The 15760-nt window shown below is 49.6% G+C and overlaps 1 protein-coding gene across 1 annotated transcript in view; it reads left to right on the top strand.

Moving 5' to 3' along the window:
• Positions 1–15760, top strand: part of NUCB1 (nucleobindin 1) — a 22583-nt gene extending 6823 nt beyond the window's left edge. Inside the window, exons 5-13 of the mRNA XM_038528315.1 lie at positions 4739–4842; positions 8501–8686; positions 8964–9054; positions 13084–13142; positions 13402–13494; positions 13587–13679; positions 14016–14186; positions 14626–14722; positions 14842–15760. Coding sequence (XP_038384243.1) covers positions 4739–4842; positions 8501–8686; positions 8964–9054; positions 13084–13142; positions 13402–13494; positions 13587–13679; positions 14016–14186; positions 14626–14722; positions 14842–14954 — 1007 coding nt within the window. The 3' untranslated portion in view covers positions 14955–15760. The remainder of the gene's footprint in view (positions 1–4738; positions 4843–8500; positions 8687–8963; positions 9055–13083; positions 13143–13401; positions 13495–13586; positions 13680–14015; positions 14187–14625; positions 14723–14841) is intronic.

The raw sequence follows: 15760 nt of genomic DNA, 5'->3' as shown, positions 1-15760 counted from the left end.
TCCCTGTGGGGAGCCCTATGCGGAACTCGATCCCACGACCCCAGGATCACGCCCTGCGCCAAAGGTAGATGCTCATTGACTGAGCCACCCAGGTGCCCTGAGAGGCAGGTTTAGATTCCAAGATCCCACCCTTTTTCTGACATTCCTAGTTAGGGTTGTTGGAGCATGTGTCTGGACCATACTCTTTTTAAAATAGCTTTATTGAAAAAATAAAAAAATAAAAAAATAAAAATAAAAAAAATAAAATAGCTTTATTGAAATATAATTCATATGCCATTTAACGGGTACAATTAAACAGTTTTTAGTATATGCACAGGTGTGTACAACCATGACCAAAGTTGAATTTGGAGCATTTTAATCATCCCAAAAACAAATCTTGAACTCTTCTGCCCTCTTCCCCCAATCCCCCCACCCAGCCCCTGTAATCAGTAACCTACTTCCTATCTTTCTGGATTTGCCTATTCCTGGATATTTCATATAAATGGAATCCTACCACCTTTTGTGTCTGACTTTCACTTCACGTAATGTTTTCAAGGTTCATCCGAAATGTAGCATGTGTCAGCACTTTCTTCCTCTTTAGGGCCAAGTAATATTCCATTGTATGAACAGACCATGTTGGCTTTATCCATTCGTCAGTTGATGGGTATCTGGATTGTTTGCACCCTTTGGCTACTGTGGACCGTGGTGTTATACTTACTATATAGCTCTGTGGTATGTTCTGGTACCGTGTGTGACAAAATGTAAGAACGTGCCCCCTCTCTTGAGATTGACCTAGGCCTGTCCTTTCATCTCCTGACACCTTGTGTTATGGATGGGGACACTGAGTGTTGGTGGATGGCTTTGAGGGTTAGTAGGAGAGCTGGGCTTTGTTTTCATTTCTTTTTTTTTTTTTTTTAAGATTATTTATTTGAGAGAGAAAGAGAGAGAGAGAGAACATGAATGGGGTGGGAAGGGCAGAGAGAGAAGGAGAAGCAGACTCCCCTCTGAGCATGGAGTCCAATGTGGGGCTCGATCCCAGGACCCCAAGATCCAAAGTCAGATGCTTAACCGACTGAGCCACCCAGGCACCCCTGTTTTCAAGTCTACCTGACTCCACCCATCCGTTCGCCAAACATGTCACAAGTCCTGCTGTGTGCTGAGCATCAGGCAGGTGCTGGAGCTCTAAGGTGACCAAGCCAGCCTGAGTACGGACCCACACCTTCTCTGTCCTGCTGTTTTAATTACTAGCTTCAGAGTCTGATTTGATCTCTAATAAATTCAACATCCTTTGTCACTAATGAGAAAAATACTTCCTATGAATTTGCTTCCGATTGTGTCCATCACGATAAAAGCTGTGTGCTTCAGTATTTGTTCCTTCACCAACTCAAAGCATCTCCAGAGTGACCAGTTTGCACATCCATTGCTGCCCATTGGATCCTGCTTGGATCACACAGTCACCTCCTCCTTGGACTCCCTGCTCCCACCCCTGCTTTATGTCCTATTTCCCCACCCACCCCACCCCTTATACCTCATCAGCAGCCAGGGGGATCCTGTTAACACCTGTAGCAGTTTCCTTTGGCCACTGTAGCAAGTTACCATGAATATAGTGGCTTAAAACAGCACATACTGATATCCTTACACTCGGGAGGTCAGAATCTGAAATCAGTTTCACTCAGTGAAAATCAAAGTGTCAGTGGGGCTGCATTCCTCCCAGAGGCTCTAGGGGAGAGTTTGTTGCCTTGTCTTTTCCACCTGCTAGAGCTGCATTCCTTGGCAGGTGGCCCCTTCCTACATTCTCAAGGTTGGCCGAGTAGCCTTTGTATTCAGCCATCTCGTGGCCTTCTACAGTAGTCGGGTCCCCCTGTGCCTCCCTCTTTTTTTTTTTTTTTTTAATTAATTTATTTATTTGAGAGAGAGAGCACGAGAGCTCTGAGGGCATGAATAGGGGGAGGGGCAGAGGAAGAAAGGAAGCAGGCTCTGTGCTGAGCTTGGAACCCAGCTCAGGGGGCTTGATCTCATGACCCTGAGATCATGACCTGAGCTGAAATCAAGAGTTGGACACTTCACTGACTGAGCCACCCAGCCACCCCCACCTCCCTCTTAGAGGGACCCTTGTGATTACATCAGTTCTCCTGGGAAAGCCGGGACAATCTCCCCATCTCAGGATCCTTAACTTAATCACATCTGCAAAGTCCCTTTTGCCACAAGAGATCTCATATTCACAGGTTCCAGGGTTTAGGGCGTGGGCATCTTGGGGGCCATTATGCAGCCCACTATAGCACCCAGTCCACATCCTGTCCCTCCTCCGCTTAGAACCCACCATGGCTCCCCAGTGCTCCCAGGCCCAAATCCACAGCCATCACTGCTGCTCTGCCCCTCCCTTCACAGGTGCCCTCTCTAGACCCTCTCATGTCAGCATTTTTAGTAACACTGGTGTGCAGCGTGGCTCTGTCCCCTCTGGACCTTGGCCCATGTGCTTCCCTCTGCCTGGGACATTCTTTTTTAGGGCTCTTTTCGTGACTGGCTGAGCTTCGATCTCAGCTCAGATGGCACCACTTCAGAGGGTCCTACCCTTGGTGTTGCCTGAAGGAGGCTCCATTCGTTTCAGACTTGTGGTCCTTGTGTTCATCCTGTGATTGTTGTCTCTCTCTTTCCTGAGTGCTGGGGGCGAGGGGAACCGATCCCATTGCTGTCTGCTTCTGGTTGTGTCCACCTTGCTGGGACCATGTGAGGCCCAGTACAGGGGATGGGGGGCTCAGCACATGTCTGTCACATAAATAAATAATGCATCATGAAATCTTTTTTTTTTTTTTTTTTTTCATTTATTTATGATAGTCACAGAGAGAGAGAGAGAGAGGCAGAGACATAGGCAGAGGGAGAAGCAGGCTCCATGCACCGGGAGCCTGATGTGGGATTCGATCCCGGGTCTCCAGGATCACGCCCTGGGCCAAAGGCAGGCGCTAAACCGCTGCGCCACCCAGGGATCCCCTTTTTTGTTTTTTTTTTTAAGATTTTATTTATTCATGAGAGACACAGGCAGAGACATAGGCAAAGGGAGAAGCAGGCTCCCTGTGGGGAGCCTGATGCGGGACTCAATCCTAGGACCCTGGGATCACGCCCTGAGCCAAAAGGCAGATGCTCAACCACTGAACCACGCAGGTGTCCCTGCATCGTGAAATCTGATCCATGTCTGTGTCCTGAGTGCATGTCCCTCCTCTGGGCTCAGCCCGGCCAGAGATGTTTCCGGGGTCACCCAGGTGCTCAAGATCCCAGCTGCCTGTGTCTCTTACCCCTCACAAGACCGGTAGCCACTGGAGGCCGGCCTGGTCCTGACTCACATCTGGAGGCCTTGGGGGATGTGTGTCTGGTCAATGCCTGACTGTTGAGTGCATGTTCTCGCCCTTCCGTCTTGGCAACCCCACCCCTTCTTTACTGCTTGGAAACTTCCAGATGCCACAGGTGCTGCGTGAGCAGGGTCCTGTTCCAAGAGGGTCTCATACAGGAAGGTTGCATGACTTTGCTAAGGCTGCTGTAACCAAGTACCGTAGACGGGGGCGGGTGGCTTTAGCAACAGAGATCTATTGCCTCAAGCCCTGGAGGCCAGAAGTCCAAGATCAAGTTATGGCAAGATTGGTGCCTTCTAACAGTGGTCTGTTCTGAGTCTCTCCCTTTGCCTCGTAGATGGCCGACTTCCACCAATTGTCTTTCCTGTGTGTTCAAATTTTCCCTTTTTTTTTTAAAGATTTTATTTATTCATCACACACACACACACACACACACACACACACAGCAGAGACACAGGCAGAGGGAGAAACAGGTTCTCTGCAGGGACTCGATCCCAGAACCCTGGAATCACCACCTGAGCCAAAGGCAGATGCTCAACCACTGAGCCAATTGGCATCCCCAAATATTCCATTTTATAAGGGATTTGGGTCCTATTGGATTTCGGTCCACCCTGTGATCTCATTGTAACTTGATCACTTCTGGGAAGACCCCCTCTGTCAGTGAAGTCGCATTCTGGAGTCCTAGGGGTTAGGATTCCAACAAATGGGTTTCAGGGTGTGTAATTAAACTGGTAACAGGGGGGCAGCCCTGGTGGCTCAGCGGTTTAGCGCCGTCTTCAGCCCAGGGTGTGATCCTGGAGACCCGGATCTTGTGCTTGTGTCTCTGACTCTCTTGTGCTTGTGTCTCTGACTCTCTGCTTGTGTCTCTGACTCTCTCTCTCTCTCTCTGATGAATAAATAGATGAAATCTTAAAAAACAAAACAAAACAAAACAAAAAAAACACAAAAAAATGGTAACAGGGCTTGAGTTTATGTGCCCTGGAGCCCAGCAACTGCTTCTACTACTGCCCCTGCCACTTCCTAGATTAGTGGTGACCAAGACACTTCTCTGGGCCTCAGTTTTCACATACATAAAATAGAGATAATCATAGAATCTCTGTCATAAGATTTTTGTGAAAAGTAAATGCATTACTGTATTGAATGTGTTTCAAGCAGAGCCTGGCATATAGTGGGTGCTCAATACACATTAATCATTATTATGGTTATTGTTATTTTAAGCAGCGGAATCAGTTGTGGCATCACCTCCTAAAAGCCCTCTCTGATTGCCTCTGGCTCGTTCAGGCCATCTTCTGGGTTTTCCCAGGGCACTCTATGACTCCTTTAGAGCACATCTAGCCCACAATAGGGATTTTGAAAGAAAGAACATTCCGTGAGTTTTTGTTTTGTTTTGTTTTAAATACTTCTCCCTCATCCAGATGTACAGTTGGATCACCTGAGCCTCCTGAAGCAGTTTGAACACCTGGACCCTCAGAATCAGCACACCTTTGAGGCCCGGGACCTGGAGCTGCTGATCCAGACGGTAGTGTGAGGGGGGGCCTAAAGGCAGAGGATAAAAAGAGGCTTTGTGGAAGGGGAGAAGGGAATGGAGCCTGGGACATGAGCCCACCCAGCCCTGCCTGGTGTTCTCTGAGGCTGGTGGCTGCAGAGGCCCAGGTGGTGCCCAAAAGCCCTCCCCATATTCTCTCTGTGGACTTGAAGGTATAGGCAGGATGGGGCTGAGCTCCATTCAGACCTGGTATCTTTTTTCTTTTTTTTTTTTTTTAAGATTTATTTATTTATTCATGGGAGACACAGAGAGAGAGAGGCAGAGACACAGGCAGAAGGAGAAGCAGGCTCCATGGAGCCCGATGCGGGACTCGAGCCTGGATTCCAGGATCACGCACTGAACCGATGGCAGACGCTCAACCACTAAGCCACCAGGCGTTCCCCAGACCTGGTTTCAGATCCCTTCTCAGGGATCTTGGCTTTGCCCTTCCCATATGATTTGGGGGAAGGGGGAGGCTGTCCCCCCTGTGTCCTCGTGAGCGGCAGAATAATGCCCCCCGACCAAAGATGTCACACCCTACACATCCTAATCTGTGGAACCTGTGGTACCTGACCTCACCTGGCAAAAGAGATTTTAATCATAAGCTGAGAGTCTTGAGCTTGTGGGTTACCCAGGTGGGCCCTACATGTCATCTCAGAGGGAGATTTGACCGCAGTAGGAGGTGGCATTGTGACCACCGAGGCAAGATGCTCCACTGCTGGCTTTGCAGGTGGAGGAAGAAGCTGCAAGGATGGAAGGCAGCTCTAGAAACTAGAAGAGGCAAAGAAAGGGATTGTCCCCTAGTCTCCAGAGGGAGTACAGTTTGGCCACCACTGCAATGTGAGCGACGTGAAACTAATTTCACATCTCTAGCCTCTGTACTATAAAATAATAAATGCATATTATTTCGTTTTATTTTTTCTTTCTTTCTTCCTTTTTTACTAGGCTCCACACCCAGTGTGGGGCTTGAACTCACAACCTTGAGATCAAGAGTTGCATGCCTGGGGTCCCTGGGTGGCGCAGCGGTTTGGCGCCTGCCTTTGGCCCAGGGCGCGATCCTGGAGACCCGGGATCGAATCCCACGTCGGGCTCCCGGTGCATGGAGCCTGCTTCTCCCTCTGCCTGTGTCTCTGCCTCTCTCTGTCTCTGTGTCTCTCATGAATAAATAAATAAAACCTTTAAAAAAAAAAAAAAAAAAGAGTTGCATGCCTGGCAGACTAAGCCAGCCAGGTGCCCCCGAGTGTGTGTTATTTTAAGCCACCAAATGTATAATTTGTTATCGAGGCTGTAGGAACTAATAGAGTCCTTCCCTGAGATATGGGATCTCCAGCCCAGCCTCAAGGGGAAGGACAAGGGCGCTGGGGGTGGGGAGTTGAAGGGGATGCCCAGACCTGCCTCTGCTTCTCCCCTGCTCACTTTCATTCCAGGGGTCCCCTGCACCGCCAGGACAAAGCCAGAGCCAGCCACCACTAGGACTGAGCTCTGCTTCTCTGGCCTACTGGAGCTCTATCTAGTGGCCAAAAAGATAATAGCAGCCATTCGAGGCTCTTCCTGGCATTGGGCTCAGTCTGTGAGCCTCAGGTCGGGTTTTTTGGTTTTTTGTTTGTTTGTTTGTTTGTTTTTGTTTTTTGTTTTTTGTTTTTTTTACTAGTCGTTTCCAGAACATTACAGAACATTCTACTTTTTTCCAGCCCCACTGTCATTCTCCTAGTTTCAACTCCCATCATTTCTCATAACCGCTTCCTCACTGGGTTCCCTGCTTCTGCCTTCCAAGCTTATCAGCAGGACTTCTCAACTCATCATTCTTGATGTTTGGGGCCAGATAATTCTTTGTTGTGGGGGTATCTGTGCATTGTATGATGTTTAGCCACATCCCTGCTCTCTAACCAATTGATACCTGTAGAGCCAGCCTCGCTGTGACGACCAAAAATGTCCTCAGACATTGACAACGGTCTCCTGTGGACCAGTCACCTCAGGTTGAGAACCTGTTCCTAATACAACAGCTACGTTAGTTTCCTATGCTTTCCTGTAACAAATTACCACGAATTTAGTAGCTTAAAACAACTTGAAATTATTGTACAGCGTAGATCAGAAGCCAAGAAGGATCTTCCTGGGTGTGTTAATTTGCTATGGCTGCTGTTACAAGTTACCATTGGCTCAGTGGCTTAGCACAGCAGAAATGTGGGGTTCCTGGCTGTAGAATGTGTGACCTGATCTCAGGGTTGTGAGTTTGAGCCCCATGTTGGGTTATAGAGATTACTTTTTAAGAAATAAATAAATAAATAAATAAATAAATAAATAAATAAATAAATAAGACAGAAACATATTCTCTCACAGTTTTGGAGGCCTGAAGTCCAAAATCAGTATCACGGAGCCAAAACCAAGTTTTTGGCAGAGCTGTACTCTCTTTAGAAGCTATAGGGAAGGGGACGCTCAGGTGGCTCAGGGCATGATCCTAGGGTCCTGGGATCAAGTCCCGCATTGGGCTCCCCACAGGGAGCCTGCTTCTCCCTCTGCCTATGTCTCTGCATCTCTCTCTGTGTCTCTCATAAATAAATAAATAAAATCTTAAAAAAAAAAAAAAAGAAGAAGAAGAAGAAGCTATAGGAAAGAACCCACTTCTTACTTCTTCCAGATTCTAGAGGCTGCCAGCATTCTGCATTGTGTAAGCCCATTGCTCCAGCCTCTGCCTCCATGGTGTTCTTGTTGTGTCTCTCTGTATCTTCTCTATAGTCTCCCTTACAAAGACACCACTCACTTGGGTTTTCGGCCTACTCTAATCTGGTAGGACCTCATGGTAACTAGGTAAATCTACAAAGATCCTATTTCCAAATGAGTTCACATTCCGACATTCTGAGTGGACATGAATTGAGGGTGGGGGGGATACTATTCAACTGAGTGCCGTATTGCTATCTCCAGCTTACAGAGGAAGCAACTGAGGCACAGTGAAGCTGAGTAACTTGCCCAAGATCACACAGCCTGGTGGGATTTGTTCACACAGCAGAGTCTGGATTTGAACCCTGGGCAGAGTAATTAGAGACCTAGCATTCTTTATCACCTAGCTGGACTGCTTTCCCTATTAAGTCCATCTCTTAAGTGTGTTTCTTACTGTTTATTTCTCCAAAATATTTATTTTATTTTATGTATTTTAGGTAATCTCTATACTCAGTGTGGGGCTCGAACTCACAACCCCAAGATCAAGAGTCGCATGCTCCACCAACTGAGCCAGCCAGGTGCCCCTATTCCCCCAAGATCCTGAGATTGCAGAGGACTTGAAAGAGATAGGTTGATGTTGTTACCATGTAGGGGTGCTTGGCTGGCTCAGTCACAAGACCATGGGGCCCTTGATATCAGAGGGTTGGGAGTTCGAGCCTCATGTTGGGTATAGAGATTACTTAAATAAATAAACTTAAAAAGAAAAGTTGTTATTGTGTAACCATTCTAATCTCTTCTGAACAAATAGAGGCAGCTGTGTTATGGGGCAAGAGTAGGTCATAGAGATCAAGAAGTGAGCTCAGGACATGGAACCCAGGACTGGGTGGAGGTTGGGGCAGCCCCTGACCAGATTTAAGGCTGAGGGCCGGAATTTGGAGGTTGAAATTAGGGCCTGGGCATGGCAGTGGGATGAGAATGGCGGTCTATCTTTTCCCAGGCCACCCGGGACCTGGCGCAGTATGATGCGGCCCATCATGAAGAGTTCAAACGCTACGAGATGCTCAAGGAACACGAGAGACGCCGTTATCTGGAGTCACTGGGTGAGGAGCAGCGCAAGGAGGCAGAGAGGAAGCTAGAAGAACAACAGCGCCGGCACCGAGAGCACCCCAAAGTCAATGTACCTGTAAGAACCCCTATATGTGCCTACCCCCCATGAAGTCCAACTCTCCAAGCACTGCAAGAGGAGAAAGTAGTTAAACAATTACAATTCCCAGCAGACCCTGAGGTCAAAAGTCCCTTTAAATATGCCCAGCCACCCCTGGGGCTGCTGGGACTTGCAGGGTTTTTTTAATTTTTAATTATTTATTTATTTTAGTTTTCTTGCTTGAGGGAAATGACATTTGAGGGATGGGGGGGACTTAGACTTCTTGCTCATGAGCCCCTGGCTCTCGCCTCCACAGGGCAGCCAAGCCCAGTTGAAGGAGGTGTGGGAGGAGCTGGATGGATTGGACCCCAACAGGTTTAACCCTAAGACCTTCTTCATACTGCATGGTAAGGTGGGGAGGAGCCCCAAGACCTGGGCTGAACCCTGAGGTTCTGTCCTTTCCGGGACCTGAGTACTAAAAAGAGATCTCCCCATCTCAGTGGTGCTTAGGCAGGCCAAAGAGGTCTGATCCCATCCCTCCTGTTGGTCTAGAAGGCTGCACCCCTCCCCATTGCTAGGATCTTCTGTAGAAGAGCTAGGCCTCTATTCTGGAATACACCAGACTTCTCAGTTCTCAGGACTGATATCCGCAAACTGAGCTATCCAGGCTTGGCCAGGCTGGGCCCCTCTCCCACAGTAGCCCAAAATCCCTGGTCCCTGCCAGAAGCCCTATTGCCAAAAGTGAGCTGCTCCCTAATAAGCCAGCCTCCAGGGACTTAGAAGCACCTTTTCTGGTGGTTCAGAGGCACATCTCCCTTCATTCTCCTCCTCTCTAGCAACCTAACCCAGGGTTGCCAACCCCTCCCCTGCCCCCAGCTATGCCTAGGACACTGACCCAGAAGCTGCAAGCACGACAGAGCTAACCAGGCTCTGCTTCATTCATTCAGTGAACATTTACTAAGTTCCCTCTAAAGACCAAGCTTCACAGAAACCCTGTGGATCTACTGTGAACAAAACAAAGATTCCCCCCTCTCACATAGCCAGTGATCATGCAAACAGAGAACTCTGTATTTCAGAGTCTAAAAAACTGGATAGTGTAAGCTATTCTAGAATTTTTCCATAAGGTGCCCATTAAACTAACACACCACCGATGACAAGATGCCCCCTGGTCTTAGGGATAATAAAATGGGGGCGGGGGGTTGTATTCCACAGTCAATGAAGTGGGTTCGATAATAGCATCTCGGGCGTGATAAGTGATAAGTACCATGGAAAAGAGGATAGAGGGGCTTAAGGCCTAGAATGTATCATATACCAGCCCCATGTGGCTACTGAGCTCTTGAAATATAACGAGGAATTGAATTCTTTTTTTAGTTTTGAGACCTGAATTTTTTTTAAATATGTAATTATGGTAAAATACACTTAACATAAAATGTCTCATCTTCAGCCATATTTAAGTGTATAAGTCAGTAATGTTAAGGACACTCATATTGTTGGGCAACCCATCTCAAGAATTCTTTTCATCCTTTTTTTTTTTAATATAAAGATTTTATTTATATATTAGAGAGAGAAAGAGCATGAGGAAGGGGAGGGGCAGAGGGAGAAGGAGAGGCAGACCCCCACTGAGCAGAGAGCCTGACATGGGGCTGGATCCCGAGACCCCGAGATCGTGACCTGAACCAAAGGCAGACTCTTAACTAACTGAGCCACTCAGGTGACCCTTTTTTCATCCTCTCAAAATGAAAACTCTGTTAATCACCAACTCCCTGTTACTCCTCCCCTACCAGCCCCCAGCCACCTCTCTTCTTGGTGCCGTCTCTGTGAACTGGATTATTCTAGCTACTTCATATAAATGGAATCATACAGCGTTTGTCTTGCTTGGGACCAGCTTATTTGATTTAGCATCATGTCAAGGACCCCAAGTTTTCATTGTATTTGGCTGTTATTAATTTAAATTTCATGTGACCCCTGTGGCTAGTGGCTCTACCGGACAGTGCAGTTCTATTTTTTTTTTTTAAGGTTCTATTTATTTATTCATGAGAGGCACTGAGAGAGAGAGGCAGAGACACAGGCAGAGGGAGAAGCAGGCTCCACGCAGGAAGCCTGAGGCGGAACTTGATCCCATGACCCCAGGATCACAATCTCAGCCAAAGGCAGACGCTCAAGCACTGAGCCACCCAGACGTCCCTGAACAGTACAGTTCTAGAGAGATGACGTTTAAACCTAGACTTTAATGAGGTGAGAGTCTGAGCCTTGCAGATATTTGAGAGTAGCACGTTCTAGGCAGAGGGAACAACAAATACCCACAGGGGAAGAGTGAACCTGGGTTTTCAAGGTAACAGCAACCAGATTGCTCAGAGCCATCCAGCTGGGTTAAGGAATTTGGATTTTATTCTCTCTGGGATGTGATACCACCTGCCTTAAGGGCCGACATAATAACCCAGCTGTCTGCTGTGTGGAGGATAGGCTGTATGTGTGAGGGCCAAAGCCAGGAGAAGGCCAGAGAAGCTAGTGACTGCACCATGGGAAGGAGGGAGAAGTGTTTGGATTCTGGATTTATCTTGAAGGTCAAGGTGGTAGGACTCATAGATGGACTGGATGAGAATTATAAGCGAACAGAAGGGTCAAGTGTGACTCCAAGGTATTTCACTTGAGCAACTGGAAGGATGAAGAGGGAAGAGCAAGCCTATGGGAAGATTGGGAACTAGGTCCATTCGTGCTAAATTGGAGGTGTCTGTTGGACACTTACATGGAGAGGAGAGTTGGCAGTTAGATATCAGTGTTGATGGCACTGGAAGCTGAGGGCCTAGAGCAACCCATACAAAGAAGTGCTGGCCAATCACACTCTTTGTAATGATGAAAATGTTCTGTGCCACCAATATGGCAGCCACTGGCTACATGTGGCCACGGAATGCTTGACCTGTAACAAGTGGGACTGATAAACTGAAATTTTTATCTTGATCGTTTTAAAAAATTTTTTTTTAAGATTTTATTTATTCGGGATCCCTGGGTGGCGCAGCGGTTTGGCGCCTGCCTTTGGCCCAGGGCGCGATCCTGGAGACCCAGGATCGAATCCCACGTCGGGCTCCCGGTGCATGGAGCCTGCTTCTCCCTCTGCCTGTGTCTCTGCCTCTCTCTCTCACTGTGTGCCTATCATAAATAAATAATAAAAAAAAAAAAAAAAAAAAAAAAAAAAGATTTTATTTATTCATGAAAGACACACACACACACATGGGGGGGGGGGGGGCGGGAGGGCAGGCAGAGATACAGGCAGAGGGAGAAACAGGCTCCATGTATCTGGGTCTCCAGGATCACACCCTGGGCTGAAGGCCGTGCTAAACTGCTGAGCCACCCGGACTGCCCAATCGATTTAAATTTAAATGGCCTATCAGGGCACCTGGGTGGCTCAGTGATTGAGGTCTGCCTTTGGCTCTCAGGTCATGATCCTGGGGTCCACATCAGGCTTCCTGCAGGGAGCCTGCTTCCCCCATTACCGGTATCTCTGCCTCTCTTTGTGTGTCTTATGAATAAACAAATAAAAATCTTTAAAAATAAGTAAAATAAATAGCCTGTGTGTCTAGTGGCTATCATGTTGGATTCAAAGATTAGGTGGACAAGAGGTCCCAGGCCTGAGCCTTGGGGCACAGCAATATGTAGCATTCAGGAGGAGGACAGAGCCAACAAAGGAGAATGAGGAGCACCTGAGAGGAGAGAATGATGTTCTGGAAGCCAAAGGCAGAAAGTCCAATAAAATACAAGTTAAAAATTAACCATTGGCAGGGCGCCTAGCTGGCTCAGTCAGTGGAGCATGTGACTCTTGATTGCAGGGTTGTAAGTTTGAGGCCCACTCTCGGTGTGGAGATTGCTTAAAAATAAAATCTTTAAAAAAAAAAAATTAACCATTGGATTTGCAAGGTCAAGGTTACTGGCCATCTCTGAAGGACCAGTGTGGAAGCTGACCTGAGGCAGCAGGGGAAGGAGGACAGTTAGCATAGCTCACTTGGCTGAGAAGCCTGGAGCACTGGAGCTGTACAAGCTGGGTGGCAGGAAGAGGTTCCTCTGGCTTGTTTCTCTAGGAAGCAGAGGCCTCTGACACCCCTGCATCCAGGGCAGAGGGGTTGATCCTGCACCCAGATTGCCAGGTGTTAGAGATCAAGTTGTCCTGCATGACAACCACCCCTAAGAACAGTCCTGGTAAAGTCCACCTTCATTTATTCCATTCTTGGGACCCTGGTTGGTAGGGACCTGGGCTGTCCTAGCAATGAGCCAATGGGGCACTGAACTCTGAAGGATGTCATTCTATTGTTGGAGACCTAAAGATACCTGTGCTGTAATAACAGAGCCCACATCAGCACCCAGTTCCTTCTCTGCTAGGTCCCTCAGAGACCTGACCCATCCTATACTCAGTCCCCCAAGATACATTGTTGTCTTCCCCTCAGATATCAACAGTGATGGTGTCCTGGATGAACAAGAGCTAGAGGCCCTCTTCACCAAGGAGGTGAGCATTTTGGAAGCCATGGGTGCAGAGGCTGCCCACATCAGCTGTGCATCCCCTCACAGGAGTTCCCTGGGTGTGAACTCAGGGGAAAGTACAACTCCCAGCAGCCTCTGGGGCAAACACAGGCTACCAGGAGAGGCCAGGTGCCCCCAAGGACTTCTGGGAGTTTAAGTTGCCTGGTTGTGTGGATGAGTAGCCTAGGTGAGAGGTTGCTCTGGACCCCTCAATATGTCCTGCCTCTCGCTTGACCCTGGTGCAGCTGGAGAAGGTGTATGACCCAAAGAATGAAGAAGATGACATGCGGGAGATGGAGGAGGAGCGGCTTCGTATGAGGGAGCACGTGATGAAGAATGTGAGATGGGAGTAGAGGGGCTGGTGGTCATGGGGAGGGTGGGGGCAGGGGCGAAGTGAGGATCAACTCTGTCACTTACCCTGGCTCCCCAGGTGGACACCAACCAGGACCGTCTTGTAACCCTGGAGGAGTTCCTCGCATCCACCCAGAGGAAGGAGTTTGGGGACACCGGGGAGGGCTGGGAGGTGAGGCCATGGAGGATTATCTGAGTCCTGAAACCTCTCTCCCCTGGCTCTAACCCTTCTTTCTGGGTTTCTGACCTCTTCTCTGAACTCTCTGGGTCTCTGCCTCCTTCTATCTCTGGGTTCTGTCTCTGTCCCCCTCTACATCTCTGTTCTCCCCTTTCTCTGGGTCTTTATCACCCTCCTCAGCTTCCCCTCAGATCCCTTCCATTGGCATATGTATCCTGGGCCTCCCAGCCTCCCCCAAACCTCTGTTATCTGAAACCCCCTCCAACCCAATGGGGGTGGGCCAAGGCTGACCTGACCCTGCTGATGGCCCCTTCCCCCACCTCCTTGCAGACAGTGGAGATGCACCCTGCCTACACGGAGGAGGAACTAAGGCGTTTTGAGGAGGAGCTGGCTGCCCGGGAGGCAGAGCTGAATGCCAAGGCACAGCGCCTCAGCCAGGAGACGGAGGCCCTAGGGCGCTCTCAGGGCCGCCTGGAGGCCCAGAAGAGAGAGTTGCAGCAGGTGACTGGCCAGGGAGGCTGGGCCCATTCTCTGAGCACTGGTGGCCTTTGTCCTTGTGTGTCCAGAGGCTGGGAAGGCCTGCAGCCACTTTGTTCATCACTAGTAGATGTTCAGGCAGTGGCTGCCATCTTGAGTAAGGGCAGATGTCTCCATCCCTGACAGCTCTGGGTGCCATGTTGGATAAGGGCAGTGCAGCTCTAAGCAGGAGAGTGGTGGTGGAGGTGGTTGGGAGGCCAAGCAGGGAGGAGGAGGTTAGACTCAGCAAGGGTTCAGTGAAGTCTTCTCTGTCCCAAAGTCTGACCCAAGCTATGAAGCCAACTCTTGGTGAGAGAGGAGAAAAAAAAAAAAAAAAAAGCTGGGTTCAGGACCACTTAGCAAGTTGCCATGGAGACCTGGCCTTATCCCCTCTTGCCTGTGCAATCTCCCCTGCCTATTGCAGGCTGTTCTGCAAATGGAACAAAGAAAACAGCAACAACAAAACCAGAACAGCCCAGCCCCTGGCCCAGAGGGACAGCTCCAGTTCCACCCGGACACAGGTGCTGGGGATGGGGGAGCCTGGGCACCCCGGGGGGGAGGGAGCTGTGGCCCATTCTTGGGTCTGAGGGAGGAAGGAGCTGGAGTGCCTAGTGCTACCATCGCCTCCCTCTATTTCCAGATGACGCCCCTGTTCCAGCCCCAGCTGGTGACCAGAAGGATGCAGACACTTCAGAAAAGAAGGCTCCTGATCAGCCCCCTGAGCTGCCCCAGTTGGATACCCAACACCTGTGATCCTCCTGGGATGCCCCCACCCCCCCACACTCTGGGTTCCTACCGAGGCAGCTGATGATGAGAGGGGGATGAGGATCAACGTGAACCTCCCCTGGGGACTGGCAATTCTTGTGGCCACCTGGGGGAGGGGAGGGCCAGGTGGCACTTGACTCATTGCTGCCCGAGCCCTGCACCTGACACCTCAGCTTCCACAGCCTCCCAGTCTGGTCCCTTCCTTCCGATCCCCTCCAGGGGACTACCTTCTCAAGTCTAGTTGGGCCCTCCCCGGGTCATCTGAACTTAGGGAAGTCCTCTCCCTCCCGAGAAGGGTCTCCTGCCTGCCTTCCTACATGGTTTGGCCTCAGCTGCCCAGGTGGTGGCCACTCTGGCATCCCGCATCCCCACAGCTGCTGGAATCCTGCCTGCTGCCCAGCGTCGATGGGCTTATGAGGCCTGAGTGGTCCCTCGAGAGCTTTCCTTGCCTTTTGTGGGACCACCGATACCTCAAGGACAATGTCTTCCCCGTGACAGGGTGTGAGGGGCTGCAGAATCGTCAGCATAGCCACTTAGCGCTGATACTTGGAACCCAGACTCTCCGTGACCCCTGGCTTCCAGCTGCCTCAGCCTCTGCCCCGATGCCTGGCTCCTTGCCCCTGCCCTACACATCCCCAGAAGGGTCCTGGAGCCAACCCTGCCCCAGGATCAGGTTCCAGCCTCTCAGTCTCAGAAGAGGGGGGGAGCAGCCCCCCATTTCTGGCCTTTTCTCACGTGGCTCCAAGTTCTGCTCTGTACTCCAGTTCCACCCAAATACACTTTCTGGAACAATC

The sequence above is a fragment of the Canis lupus genome, chromosome 1 (assembly GCF_011100685.1).
Source record: "Canis lupus familiaris isolate Mischka breed German Shepherd chromosome 1, alternate assembly UU_Cfam_GSD_1.0, whole genome shotgun sequence".
Taxonomy (NCBI): Eukaryota; Metazoa; Chordata; class Mammalia; order Carnivora; family Canidae; genus Canis; species Canis lupus.
This window is presented reverse-complemented; position numbering and strand designations above follow the sequence as displayed.